At 37.8% G+C, this 14,862-nt stretch overlaps 1 protein-coding gene across 2 annotated transcripts in view; it reads left to right on the top strand.

The window, feature by feature from the left end:
- The window catches only part of DIAPH3 (diaphanous related formin 3), a 208,366-nt gene that overhangs the window by 144,009 nt on the left and 49,495 nt on the right, over positions 1-14,862 (top strand). For both annotated transcript variants that reach the window (XM_069009459.1, XM_069009468.1), the window contains 2 exons: positions 9,184-9,279; positions 9,702-9,761. In XM_069009459.1, coding sequence (XP_068865560.1) covers positions 9,184-9,279; positions 9,702-9,761 — 156 coding nt within the window. The remainder of the gene's footprint in view (positions 1-9,183; positions 9,280-9,701; positions 9,762-14,862) is intronic.

The raw sequence follows: 14,862 nt of genomic DNA on the forward strand, positions 1-14,862 counted from the left end.
GGCATTTGTAGCTCCCCAACCTAAGACCAAAGGGTTTTTCCCACCCCAAGCTGTCCAGAAGTTTTCCTTAGAGTAAGCTCAGTCATGTAATCCAGTCAGAACTTTATCACTTCACTGGTGAAAAATTATTTAATTTGAAAATTTCCTTGAGCACCTCATGTCTGTAGCACAACTTTCAATATGAGTCATCATTGTATTTATTTTCTAATTTATTGTCTGTTTATAAATTTAAATGGAAATAGTACTGTTCTAAATAAGCTCCCTCAGAGGCACACAGTAACCAAGAGACAAGATGTTCACACATACCCACACAGGTGTTTTATGTTCAGCTCCCTATCTTCTTTTAAGAAGTTATGTTCAATTAAGAATGCTCCTATAGTTGTTCTTACTGCTTTCTAAATGAAATTGTAATTAATTAATCTCAATAATAGATGTTTGTATTTTTTCCCTCTGTGAAAAAAATGAATGAAAATGTTGAATTTTCTATTTTTGTTTTACCTCTGTCTCACGAGTTCTTTTACTCAGAGTTTGGATTAAAACACAGGAGACACAGGGTTCTTCTTCTAAATGATGTTTATTATTTCTTAGCTATAGCATCGCTGCATGGGATATGCCTCTAAGTTAGCAAGGTGGAAATTGCCCCCGAGTGCTACCTTCCAAGGTCTTTTAAAGTCCAATCTATCCAATTAGGGAATGCCAACTAATTTATTTCTGCTTATAATCCAGTAACTAATCATTTATGATCCGCACTGCGGGTTTTTTGAACCAATACCAGAACACCCAGATTTGTGAAGAAGAAGGAGGAAAGAAAAAGAACTAACCCACACTCTAAACCCTCCATATTGTTACATATATCCCATAAGCCTAAATTTTCTGCATCTCTACATATCACACCCAGTGATATAACTTTAATTACACAGCAATAATCTTAGTGCTATCACATAATTTGAGAAGTTTTTCCCAAGGCCTCAAGTCAAATGCAGTGTGCTTTTGAGGATCATTGCCTGTTAGCGTTGAAAGACTGAAATTCTTTGAACTCAGGGCTCCAACATGAAAATACTAGTTTTTGGCTAGTTTAGAAGGCAGATTGATTGTATTCTTGTCAGTGTCATTGGAGTTGTGATACATAAAGAAAATGAGAAACTCATTAATAGTAAAACATGTTGACTGACTTTTTCATATGTAATCAATAGTTCTTGCTATTAGCTGTCCTTTCAAATCATAGCCTTAGATATCTGAGTGCTTAGGGCCGATCCGTTTTAGTTATAAGTGGTTAAATACAACTAAAAGAAACTTAGCATTGTTCTCAATGTAGCAGGCTTTTTTTTCCCACTAAAAAGGCACAACATCCCAAGTGAATAGGAAAACGGCTATAAAAGGATTGAGTCTTCAAACTGGCTTTTAAAAGTATTATCAGGTAATGCAATATAAAATGCATTACTAGAATATCCTGTATTGTTGAGTTGGTGAGAGAGTAGGTGTGTATGCAAAATTCAGTGGACTTCAGTGAAAAGGTAACCTCTTTGTAATCAGTTTGTGCTCTTTGCCTACCGTTCTCTCTGGGCATCTCTACGATTAGTCTGGCACAGTCACCTTTACACCACACACAGTTCCCCACAGGTGTTTATATATATTGATAAGATCCCCCTGAGCCTTCTCTTTTTAGGCTGAACATTCCTAGCTCTCTCAGCATGTTCTCATATGAGAGATGCTCTAATCCCTTTGGCATCTTCGTGGCCCTTGACTTTGCTTGGATACGTTTATGTCTCTGTTGTACAGGGGCATCCAGAGCTGGACTCAGCACTGCGGATTCGTCTCACCAGTGCTGAGTAAAGGGGAAGGATGCCCTCCTGTGACCTGCTGGTAATTCTTTTCTTTGGTCATCTTTGCCACAGAGGCACAATACTGACTCATGATCAATATGTTGTCCGCCAGAATCCCCAATTATTTTTTTTAAAGATGCTTTCCAGCCAGTTAGTCCCCCACCTGTGCTTCTGTATGAGGTTTCACCTCACCACATACAGATCTCTTGTTGGATTTCATTAGGATGCTTATGTGCCAATTTCCCCAACTTTTCAAGGTTCTTCTGAATGGCAGCACAATCATCTGTTCGGTCAGCCATTATTTTGAATTTTGCACCATGTTCAAACTTGATCAGAGTGAGTGCACCCTATTCCATCATTCAGGTCATGAAGGAAGGTGTAATAAGTATTATCCCCAGTATCTAGTCCTGGGGATATTCCACTTCAAAGGCTTGGCATTCTGTTCATTCTTTTATAAGTCCAGTTTACCTGGATCTGTCTCAGAAACACTTGCTCTTACAGTCATTTTACTGGATCTGGCACCAATATAAATAAAACTGGATAGTCTCTGTGGAAAACTCTGTGAGTTTAGTGGCTTTTTTCTGTTGTCATAGAAAGGAGTTACGGACTCACAATGAACATCAGAAATGTTTTAGTAACATTTTTATTAAAAAGCTCAATATTAAGATGATTTCACTCTTAGTCTCATTACTTAAATGGGAAATTGTGATCCAGCTGAGATGGAGAAATTGGTACCTTACACCACGGAAGTATTTTTGTATCTCTGGTACAGAACCACCTCTTACCACAGCTTACCTTTTGTTTTTTTGGTATGAGCTATCTTAAATTAAATTGGTCTAGATAACAATTTTAATTTCACCATCTGATTTAAAAGGGACTGCTGTCTTTCAGAGTTCATGAAGGGTGGAGTTTTAGTTTGAATTTAACTTGTTTTATGCTCTATGGAGCTTGGGGCCCTCTTTGTTCATATGCTTAGAGTCAAAATGTATCTATTTCTAAACCATAAAACCACTTTAGGAAAGCTCAACAATGGACCAATTTATCAAGAGCAAACAAGATGGCATGAAACCTACTCTTCTCAGCTAGATTTACGGAGTGGGTTCATCAGCCATTAGGAGAAATCGTACCTTTTTTAGAGTATACTTGCCAAGGGCTCTGAAGCACTATTTTCAAAGGCTTTCTACTTTGTGTTGGGCATAAGTAAGAAATGTAACTCTTCTGGTACTGGACTAGAGTGTTGATGTGAAATATGAGGTATGTGCATGTGTTTTATTTTTGGGAAGGGTTGTTACGTGTCTTTTGCCTGAAGTCACTGCAAATAGTGATATTTTTCTGAAGTTGGATTTAATACTTCTAAATCTAAAGGGAGCTGTCCCTTCAGCCAGTCCATCCAAGGCACACTTGGCATCTGTTTTTGCTTTGTAACTGTACATTGGAAATTTTCTTGCTGTATTACAAGGTTCTTCCAAAATTATATCAATGTCAAAGGAGCCCCTTTGTTCCGGGTTGCATAGTCCCGTGCCAGCTGGCAGTGTCCTGGGGACTGTGCAAGACTGCTGCCTGCTCCGAGCCCAGGCAGAGGAGTCCATTCCCAGGCGTGCAGGGGAGACGGGCGAAGCCTTAGCTCAGGTTCGCCTCACACCCCGATGGCTGATGCGCGCAAGGAGGAAAGATAAAACGGAGAAGCTCTACGTGGGGGAAGAGAGGTTTGTTCCAGGGTCCACGTGGAGAGTGCCAGAGAGCCCTCGTGGGGCCGGGGACCACAGTTTGTACCCCGGCCAAACAGGCATGGAAAACATACAGTAACCAATGGCACATCTGCCACAGGGTGTTACCGGGGCAGGGAGAGGGGGTTACGGCCAGTGGAGGATGGGGTAGGTGGGCAGGGGTAACAGAGACCAATCAGCACAGCCTCCGGCGTCTCCCAGCCACTTCAGGGGTCTTGGACTGGGCAAGCGGCTGGACTTGGGGGAAGGGAGACTTGCAGCCAAAGATAAAGCATGGATTTATGTATTTCTCCCAGCCTTATGAATGCTCAGGGCTTTTGGGGCTGGCCCTGGGGTTGGTCATGGTTCACTACAACACTGGGTCATGGTTCTACTTTGTGCACTGTTATTGAAAATCAGACTGATAGTCATGTATTCCTTAACTCACCTGTCAATTAAGATTATCTGGTTGCTGCTATGGCTTTTACCAGAAAAAGTTCAAAGCCTTAGAACAAGTTCAAGTTGCAGTCTATATATCCTGTGCATTTTCTGGACAAAGTTGGACTTACCATCCACCCACAATTTCTTTGTAAAATTGTATCTGAATGTCATTGGAATGAAGAGTGGTAGTTTAGGTAGTCGTTGCTAAACATGTTACATTAAAACATTAAGGTTGCTTTATATTTTTATGTTTACAATGTAAAAGCCTTCAAAAAGACTTCTGCCCTGATTATATGTATGGCTGCAAGATCTAGAAGTTGTTCATGTCAGCACTATGAATACTACACAGAATCTGGCTGCCTTACACTCTGAGACTGAAAAGATGGAACCCGCATCCAAAACATTGGAGCTCACTGCTGCACTCATGGCTTAAATGATCTTCCTCTTTGTGATCTGCTGTTCTGCTTCCTGGAGCCTAAGTCATTCAAGACTACAGCATGGCTAAAGCTTTCCTCTTGTGATTTTGTTCAGAGAATGTTACTTCAAATTTTACTCAGATGGAGACCTTTAGTCAGCTGAGCAGTGCTTTGTAGGCTGTACTAGTCAAAATCAATCCTTCTACAAACAAATATAAAGGACTTTTCATGATGTCTCTAAAGTAAAGATACAACATTAATAAAGTTAAAAGATGTAATTTTCTTTTTTTCTTCCTTATGAAAAGAGTCTGGAAACATCTCAGCTGTCACTGTCCCAAGCCTGGTTAATTACTTGCCTCTGAAAGTTTTGTACATAAATGGACAAGACATGATGGAGCTAAACCTGGAAGAAGACTGTGAAAGGCTTACATTTTAGTCAGTCGAAAACTGGGTACAGTATTTCCAATGTGAATTATGTCCTGAGCTGAAGAGCAAAAAAAAAAAAAAAAAAAAAGCAGTTTGTATTCTAGCAAACAAGAGTAAAAAAGTATCAATTCTGGTACTTGCTGAATTGAGAGCAAGTCTTAATTCTTGAGATGAGGAAAACAAATCTGAAAGCTTCAGCGCTCCAAGTTTGTTGTTAAATTATATAAAAGCTTGAGTGCTGGCATGGAGTTACATCAAAGATGATACAAAGATAATTAAACTTGGCTATCCAGATAACTTCAGAAGTAGCCCTTGAGGTTTTGCAGCCTCTTCCTTCTGTTACAGCTATGAAATCTATAGGTTCTCTTTTTAAGGTATATATTTGTCCAAGTTGTGTGGTTTTAGTTTCACATGAAACTTAGTGTGTGGATTTAGGAGCTGGTCCTTCTCGTTACCTACAGTTTAGCAAAAAGCTGTATGTAGTTGCCATAAATAGAGGCAGGTGGAAGATGGTAGTCAAAGTTCCTGTAGCTAAATCTCTTAAGTGTTCAGAATGAGCAAGCAACATCAACAGAAACCATGCTAAAGAATCCCTGGTTTACCTTTTCTGAAACTTCTGAGTATTGTCTTTTGTGAGAGGAGTAGCTGAATAGAGCTTTGATTCTGTGTAAGAGGAAACAGGCATATTATTATGTTTTCTTCTGGTAACGTGAATTTTTGGAGTCCTAGTGTTCTGTGATTTATTTTATATTGGACAGGTTCAGGGGAACTGTAAAAATGAAACATTTTTCTTTCAAAATAATCTTGTTACAGCACTCTTTATAAAACCATATTGCTAATGATACTTGTGATTCTATCATATCAGTGGACTACTGCTCCTGGAATTATGGTATATATAATTTGTTCTTTAATAAGTACATAAAACGCAGGTGTCAGTACTAACTTCAGTATCTGTTGCTGTCATTATAAGACATTATAATGTACATGTAAAGCTAATGATACTCAGTGCACTAGAAGAGAAGGGTCTTCAATATTCTTAACATTTTAAAAGATGTAATTATGAAATTAGATAGTTTATATCTGACTTGGCACTGAAATGTCAAGGGCAAGACTCACTGGCTACTTTGGGAAGTTTACTTCTCCTTTAGATGGTATTTAAAAGACAGTTGTATGAGTTTTAATTAGGTATGATATTAAAAAGTGTTTAAATCTTCTATTCTGCAATTGAGGGAAAAGAGATCATTTAAATCATAAAAGGATATTTTTCTCAAAGGAATTACTGTGGACTATGTGGCTATCTTCAAGCCAACTACAATTCCTAGTTCTATGATGTCAAAGATTCATGCACTTGACTAATTAGGAATCCATTTGGGACTGGTGCCAGTCATCTGCAGCAGCTTGTGAAAGCCGATTTAAAGGTCCCATAGGAAGTGTTAATATTGAACAGTATTTGTGACTCTTGTACTATCATGGTAGAAACATTGTATACAGCTCTCCCAAGGTAATTCAAAAGATTTCTCAAATACTGCATGGTAGATTCTCATTTCTTAATCTTCCCATCATAGACACTTGAACAACATTATTAATAGTGTGGGTACTGATAGTTACCAGTGTAACTTGATAGAAGTTGTCACAGTCAGCTGCTGATGTCGGTATCAGAAACCAGAATTTGGAGCCTACTGAAGTTGTAGGAGTTTGAAAACCAGGCTTTCTACATGTTTTGGGTACAAAGATTGTTAACTATGGATGTTTTTATTTGCAGTAGTTAGCTTGTTTCAATTCATCCATGTATGTAGGACAACTGTTAGAGGAGTTTTTTAATTCAAGTTTCAATCTACTAAAATTTATTCTTCTAATACTGTTTTGCATGTCAATGGACGTACTAATCTGTAATCCACTTTGTGCCTACCAGAATATTTCAGATAAGTGTGAAAAACGGATAGTGCCCATAAAAATGTTACAGCTTTACTACAAGAAGTTCTGGTTTTGCAATATTTCTGTTTCATTATTTTAAATCTTTTTCTAAAATTTATTTGATGAGCCTTTTTATAGTAACCAGGATTTTTTTATTACTGAAGGTTGTTAAGTTTTTGAAATGACTATCAAATCCGCAGAAGTCTTGGACAGACTTAAGAGGAAACAGATGATGTGCTGAAATAGCATTGAAAATTTTCCTGTTATTCCTACTTCATAAAAAAACCAACTTATGAACTCTTTTCCATAGATGTTAATGGTATAATTTTGGTGACTCTGATACTATTCAATCTTTTTTGAATTGCTATTATCCAAAATTTTTACAAGCTTTCCTCCTGCATTCATGTTCCTTAATGTAACTAATGACTTGGCTCAAAATTTCTTCAGGCATCACATAGGTTTGAAACTATTCACTGACTATTCATTCCAGACATTAGTATCTTAGAGAATTGCATGACATCCGATGGAGAAAGGAAAGTTAAACAACTAACAAAAAACCCCCAACCAAACCAACAAGAAAAAAACACCACCAAAAAAAAAAAAACCCACAAAGCAAAAAAAAGCAAAACAAAAACCAAACCTGAACAAACAAATAGGAAGCTGAAGGCATAGACTGAGTGATTTTTTTATAAGGTATGTTCCAAGTAATAATAATAGCTGTGATAGTCCCTTAGTCATAAGAGGCCAAACTTCTGTGTAATAAAGCATGTTATACCAAACATAAAGCAGAGAAAAAACATTCTGTATTTCACTCTTCATGTTTATTCTATACCTGCCATATATACAAATGTAAGGCAAAATTATGATTTATTTGCTAATTTTCAGTTATTGGGTTTTGTGTATAGTACTTCTGTCTGAGGTTGAACACTAGTCTGGTACTACAGAGTATAGAGAAAAGAGAAGAACTAAAGGTTACTGTTTCCTGGATAAAAAGCTGGCTGGATGGCTGAGCCCAAAGAGTGGTAGTGAGCAGAGTTACATCCAGCTGATGGCTGGCCATGAGTAGCCTTCCAGAGGGCTCAGTGGTGAGCCCTGTCCTGTTTAGTATCTTTGTCAATAACTGAGTGCCCCCTCAGTCAGTTTGCAGATGACACCAAGCTCAGTGACAAGTGTTGAATTTCTGGAGGGCAGAAAGGCTCTGCAGAAGGATCTGAACAAGCTGGATCACTGAGCTGAGGCCAGCTGTATGAGGTTCAACAAGGCCAAGTGCTGGGTCCTGGATGTGGGTCACAGCAACTCCCTGCAACACTACAGGCTGGAGACAGAGTGGCTGGAAAGCTGCCCAGTGGAAAAGGACCTGGGCTTGCTGGTTGACAGCAGATGAACATGAGCCAGTGTGTGCCCAGGTGGCCAAGAAGGCCAGTGGCATCCTGGTGGCATTGTATCAGCAATGTTGTGGCCAGCAGGACCAGGGCAGTAATTGTCCTCCTGTACTCGGTATCTTGTTATATGCACCAGGTACTTTAGATCCTGATTTGCATATTCACTGTCAGCAGTACTTGCTGACTCTATCCAAGATGTGTGTTGAGCTAGGGAGTTTTGCGCAGTGGGGTGCAATGAGATTTCTATCATGGAATTCTTTATTCCTCTGTGGAGATTTTTTGTTGTATAGTTAATCCCTGGAGTTCTATTCTTTGTCCTCCCATGCATACATACAATGGGGTAACAAGATTCAAAAATCTAGCACTTTCTGATGTGTTTATTTAAGGAAGTAAAGATTGTTTAATACTTGCATTTGGTTATCATCTCAGAGTAACGTTCATAATTCTTTTGGGGGTTATTATACACATGGGTATAATATTAGGCATTATAAGCATGTAATTTGATAAATAGAATTTTCCTGAACTACATCAATTATTTAATATTGGCCAGAGGTTATTAAATGTGAATGGAAAATGGCTTTTGATTAAAACTACCTATGGATATCACTGTATCCTATCCAGTCCAGTATTGTTCACTCAGCTTCCTGCTGAGAAACAATTTCAACTTTATATAACAATAACTGAATGATCTTTTGTCTAATGTAGCAAATCATATAAGGGACAGCTCTTGAAAGCTGACATGAGACTGATTATTTGCAGTTGTAGAAGGGTACTGAAATGAAAATATGAGTGAAATGACATTTCACTTAAAACTGTGCTTGACTTGCTGTATAGAGAAAGAGGAATGTGAAATGAGCGGAATAAAATTTGGCCTAGTTCAATCTGTAGAAGACTGAATCTGTTGTGGTTAATTACAAGAGAGCAATTTGTAAATATTAAAGCACTGGTCAAATTTTGAAATAAATAGTTTTAATAATACCATTGGTATCCATTATTATTGGTTTTTGTTGGTATTATTCTTTATGCTTTGATATTGCTATGGTAACCTAGAGGGTTTCTTCTTTCTCCTTTACAGAAGGTGAGGAGACTGGAGTGATGGATAGCCTGTTGGAGGCCTTGCAGTCAGGTGCAGCTTTTCGAGACCGAAGGAAAAGGACACCAAGGTCGAAAGGTGAATATTTTATTTTAGATTTTATTTTCCAGAGAAAGTTAAAAGCATTGTGGGTCCAGTGCTCTAGAATTTAAATACTGTCATGTTTATTTCGTTCATGCAATGACTGTTTTCAGGGGTGTTCAGACTATTGCTTATAAGACTGGAAATTACTGTACTGAACTTACTATAGTCTGATCATTATGACAAGACTTTTCAATACAGCCACGTGTACTTTAACTTTTTAGGGTTTGTAGTTGTATGGTGGAAGTAAAAGCTATCTTGCTTCATAGGTGAGTCTGAGTCAAATTATTTCTCTGGAATATAACTGTCATTTAGTCCAAGAAATACCTAACTTCTAAATGGTTCTGCTTTGCAATGTTGTAATACTCTGGTAGCTTTCAAACAGGTGTTTTATCTCCATTGTTTCTTTGCTTTTGCAGACATACCACAAAATCTCAGTCCAACCACACAGCGGCCTGTGCTGAAAGCTTGTAACCATGGTAATGAACCATATTCATGAATTGCATGCACTTCTTAGCTTAGCTTATGTAGTTGATCTGTGCTTTCAAGACTGCTGTGGTTATTTTTTCAGTTTTGTACATTAGTGGAGTACTAAACCATATCAGAACTTTCTTTCTAAGAATCGTCTGAATATCGCATCCTGAAACTATACTTACTGATTACTCTGCAAAGCTCTTCTATCTTTTGTGGGATTTTTAGTTATTTAAATTTTGATTATGTTTTTAAACTGTAGCACTTTTATAAGCCTTAAGAATTATTATGCAGGTTTTTTAGGGCTTATGGAACTGTAGTAGAAAGCAGAGATTGTGTAATGTTCTAAGTGTCACTAAGTGCTTATTATACTGAATCAGAGAACTTTTGATATTCATTCTGTGTTTCATTCTCTTGGTTTTCTTGATGCTATAGCTGGAATGGTTTAAGCTGTCATTTACCAGTATAGTTCCAAAGGAGTGTTGTACCAACAAAGTTATAGTAAATGTTTATTTGTAAACTGCTGAACTATCTCCCGGTAGTCAGTAGGACTTGTTATACAAGAAAAGTTACAATGCAGGTGTGGGTGCCTGTTAACTTTGTTAGATAGACAATCTACAGAATATTACTATATTAGGTGTGTTTTAATTAAGCTTCAGGAGTCCAGAGTGACTCAGTTGCTCTTGACTAGTGGTCTCAGGAAAAAGTTTATATTTCTAGTGCCTCTGTTAAAGAGAAATTTTAAATAGGGGGGAAAAAAAATCTTCTTTCTTAGTTTTTAAAGCAGAATGCATTGGGTTTTGATATTTAAATGCACTGTGGGTTTTATAAAGCATATGTCATAAAATTGATTATATTAATTATACCTCATGTTTATTTCTCTAAGTGACTGTAGCACAAAAAAACCCCAAAACCATTGAATTTGGCATTATAAACACAAAATTGAAGAAAAGAGAGCTGGAAGGACAGTTTGTAGATAATTACAGAAATTGGATCAAAGAGCAATCAAGTATATTTGACAGGTACCTGTCTGGCGCATAACATATTGATATTTCAGTAATGACTATAGACCACATCTGAATTTATCCTGTAAGTGTTTCTGCTTGTATGAGCAGCTGTATTGAATACTGCTTCTTATCAGCACATTCCATCTAGGTAGCTGTCTGTGGACAGACTGTAGTTTCCAGTTTTCAAACTAACTGCCTTTGGTCAAATATTATGGCCATGTTTCCAATTAAAATCAAAACAACAAAAACAAACAAACACTCACAACTCACCAAAATTTTAATGCTGAAAAATCTTAGTCTAAACCCTGGATAGATTTGTACATCAGATGGATGTAATTGGTGCTAAAGTTTGAAGTTCAGATATCTAATTTGGGGAGAAGAGTAAAAGTAAATGCTTGGATTTTTTGTTCTTTTTACCAAAGACATTTTTTCCATAGAGAATTTTGAGACACTCTAATTCTAAGACATTTTAAAATGAATTCAGCGTTTCTTTCATCTGTCTTGTTAGCTCAAGAACAGGATAGTAAAGCTCTGAGCTTGCTTTTAAGGAATTCAGTAGCATGTTTTTGATTTGTTGACACTTGTCACAATATCTACATGTTACATCTTCCTGTCTTGAGCCAAGCAGAGCACTAAGCCTGGTGTAGATTATGGTGAGTTCAAAGCCTTTTTTTTCTTTTTAGCAGAAGTGTATGGTCACTTAGGTTACATACTGTCTAGAATGAATGCTATACCCTGAGTGTCAAAGTCAATTTTGGGTAATAATAGTAACCTTAATGAAGTTAATGTGGTCAGTCAAGACAGGAATTATTATAAAGTTTCTTTCATTTTCTGTTTCCTAGTTCAACATTGTATATGTCAGTATTTTTCTCTGTATCATTTTTTCTTGCACTTTATATTTGATACATAGATACATACTCAATAGCCTATTCTTTCTATGTGTATAATAAGTGATGAATGCTCTATGTAATGGTCAATTACATATACACCACACAAGCAAAAAGTCTGTGACTTCAGCCAACTTCAGAAAAACTGGGATATGTCATTAGACAGAAGTATTCGCTTGGTTTTTTGTTATTTTTTTCCCAACCTAAAACTTCAAATGGATGCCAAATTTTATATCGTGGAAAAAAAGCCGCTGTCTTACTGTAAGGCTAAAATATGTGGAGATTGCTGAAATCCTTAAGTAGCAATTCAAGCACTTTCCGTATTTGCTTCTCTACTGGTTTTGGTTGGTTTGGTTACTGTTTATTCTGCTGAGACTAACAGATTCACTTAATGTAGATATACTCTGTTAATGCACACTGCAGATTCATACCTAGGATTCATCATGCAGTCAAAAACAATTAGAAGCCATGACTTGAAATGTCTGTCCTGAATCCTTTAGAGTGTAGTAATCTCTGTTGAGCAGATGCCATCAACATTAGATAACTAATCTCTTCTGTTTCAAAACAGAACCAACCAAATTAATAAGATCTAGTTTAGTCTTTATGATTAAAGATATTTCTCTTTAAAAAGTGGAGGCCAAATCAGACCCAAGCATAAGTATTGTTATAATCCCAGCTGGCAATTAAGTACCTCCCAGCCACACGCTCTCTCTTCCCTGGTGGGATGGAAAAAGGTAAAACTCATGGGCTGAGAAAAGAACAGTGTAATAATTGAAATAAAATAATACTAATACTAATACTAATACTAACAAGGAAGAGGTGGAGAAAGAGGAGGAGGAGGAATGAAAAGTAGAGGGAGGGAGAGGAATGGAACACAAGAGAAACAAGTGATACACAATGCAATTGCTCACCACCGTTGACCAGTGCTGAGCCGATCTCTCCCCAGCAACCAACATCTCCTGACCAACTTCCTCAGTTTGCATGCTGAGCCTGATGCCATATGGTATGGAATATCCCTTTGGCCAGTTTGGGACAGCTGTCCCAGCTCTGCTCTCCCCCCAGCTTCTTGTGCCCCTGGTCAGTGAGCCAGGCACATGCAGAGCATGTGAGCATCCCATCCCACTGCTGAGCAACAACTAAATCATCAGTGTGTTATCAACATCCTTTGTAGACTCAGTTCAAAACAGAGCACTGTAGCAGCTACTAGGAAGGAAATTAACTCTATCCCACACAAACATGGGACAGGAAACTGGTTCCATGTCTCACAGGGCATGACTAGGGAGAGAAATACAGCCTAAATGCACACTTTCTCCATAGCTGTCATATAAATGGAAGCAGGACGGGGTTACAGTGTGGATACTGTAACACGCTGTATCAGACAACGAGGCCCGTGGAAAGAAATATCTATGGAGCGATTCTTGGTAGATGTTTCAGAGATGTTTATTTCTCCAGCTGCATGGCCGGGGCTCTGCCGAGGAACTGCTGCAATCACGGGACCCGAGGGTCCTTGCCTGCGCAGGGGAACACAAAACAACCAATGGGGAACGAGGCTGACCAGGGGCAGGGAAACCCCATGTCTCCCCCCCGGGCCCTTCTCCCAGGACCACATGGTGGGGGGGGGAGACCCCAACAGGAGGGAAATTTTTCTAACCATTACCAGTGTCACCCTCAGTACGATGTTACATAAGGTACCAAACTGGAATGTGCTTTTCAGGCTTAGCCAAACCCTGTAGAACAGAGTAATACAGAGGAACAAGCCAATGCTGCTTAGGTCTAGAACTGAGAACTGAAATTGTTTCCTTTAACTAAATAGACAGGTTAAGGGAAAAGAAAAAAAGAGGAATAATAAATTTAGTGAAATGCTAGCTGTTGCATGGGCCTTTTTTCTCTTCATCTGTTGAGCTCCCCTGAAAGCTCTGGTAGTGTTCAGCTGATACTTCTGATTAAAAAGGAATACTGGTTCTCATGCTGCAGCCCATGATAGCTAAATGTTTCTTATTTTATTTTCAATCCTACTGCATTATTCTGTTATTGAACAGAATGCCTCTTTCTAACATGATATATAGGTTTTGTCAAGTTTAAATCTGCTCTATTTTTGTTGTCAGAATTACCAGTTGTATTTTTTTATGCTTGTGACAAGGCCCATCAAATCACAGTATTTCTTGTGGAGTAGAAGTTCTGCTGCATAACTAACAGAAATAATATACATTTGGAATTGCTAAATCTTGGAAATGTTTTAATGCCTTAAAAATGCAAATAATATATACTAGATTTTAGTTGACATAGATAGGATTGGTATATTATGTTGTATACTATGTATATATAATGTTTTGTATTTTTAAATTACCAACTGAATTGCATCTATGTGCAAAATTACCTGTTAATGCTACAGTTTGCTTTAACTGCAAAGGGCCAAAGACTGCAGTAAATATTGTAGTATATGCTTTTGCTGTAATTCCAATTCAGAGCACTGTTTGACACAAGCAGAGTATGGGTGTAGTTTTAGTGGTGTACTTAGGATTCAATAGCATCTAACAGAGGAGCTCTTTTATTTTATTTAGGGAACAGAAGAAAGCACTTAATTTTCAATGATCAGGATTTTGCGCATTAGAAGATCACTTCAAACAACTAGTAACTATGCCTGATCCAATAATTTGCCTGATCCGTAATAATTTGTCAATTATTTACGGCAAGAGTCAAGGCATATTTGCAGCTTGTATGTTTATTTCAAGCTACTGAAGTTCAGGTACATGGAGCTGCATATCCAAGGCAGGGCAGAGCCCACTGCAGCACAGAAAGCTGCATTATTCACTAAGTTTTTGGTCAGGTTTTTCAGCCTGCATCAAGTTCTCTGCTGCTATGGCTACGCATTTATTTGCAGTAGCATTAGCCAAGCTAATGCTACCTGAATTGCATTAATACAAATTTGAGATGCAGCTTTGATTGCATATAAACACGTACCTCAAATGCAGCAAAAAGAGCTTATTGTTACAAGCAGATTGTATTAAAAATACTGTGAGTAAAGAAAAGCTATAATAAAATGCAAGTAAAAAAATACAGATTGCTTTTTGAGACTGCAGAGATTGAAAGAAGTCTTTCTGTCACAATCAGTAATTGCATTGTGGATTACATTTCTAAAGGTGACAAAAAGGTCTTGTTTCTATATTGAGATCAAACTTCCATGGTAAGAGATGGTTGTAATTGTTGTAGCTGTT

The sequence above is a fragment of the Aphelocoma coerulescens genome, chromosome 1, assembly GCF_041296385.1.
Source record: "Aphelocoma coerulescens isolate FSJ_1873_10779 chromosome 1, UR_Acoe_1.0, whole genome shotgun sequence".
Lineage (NCBI taxonomy): Eukaryota > Metazoa > Chordata > Aves > Passeriformes > Corvidae > Aphelocoma > Aphelocoma coerulescens.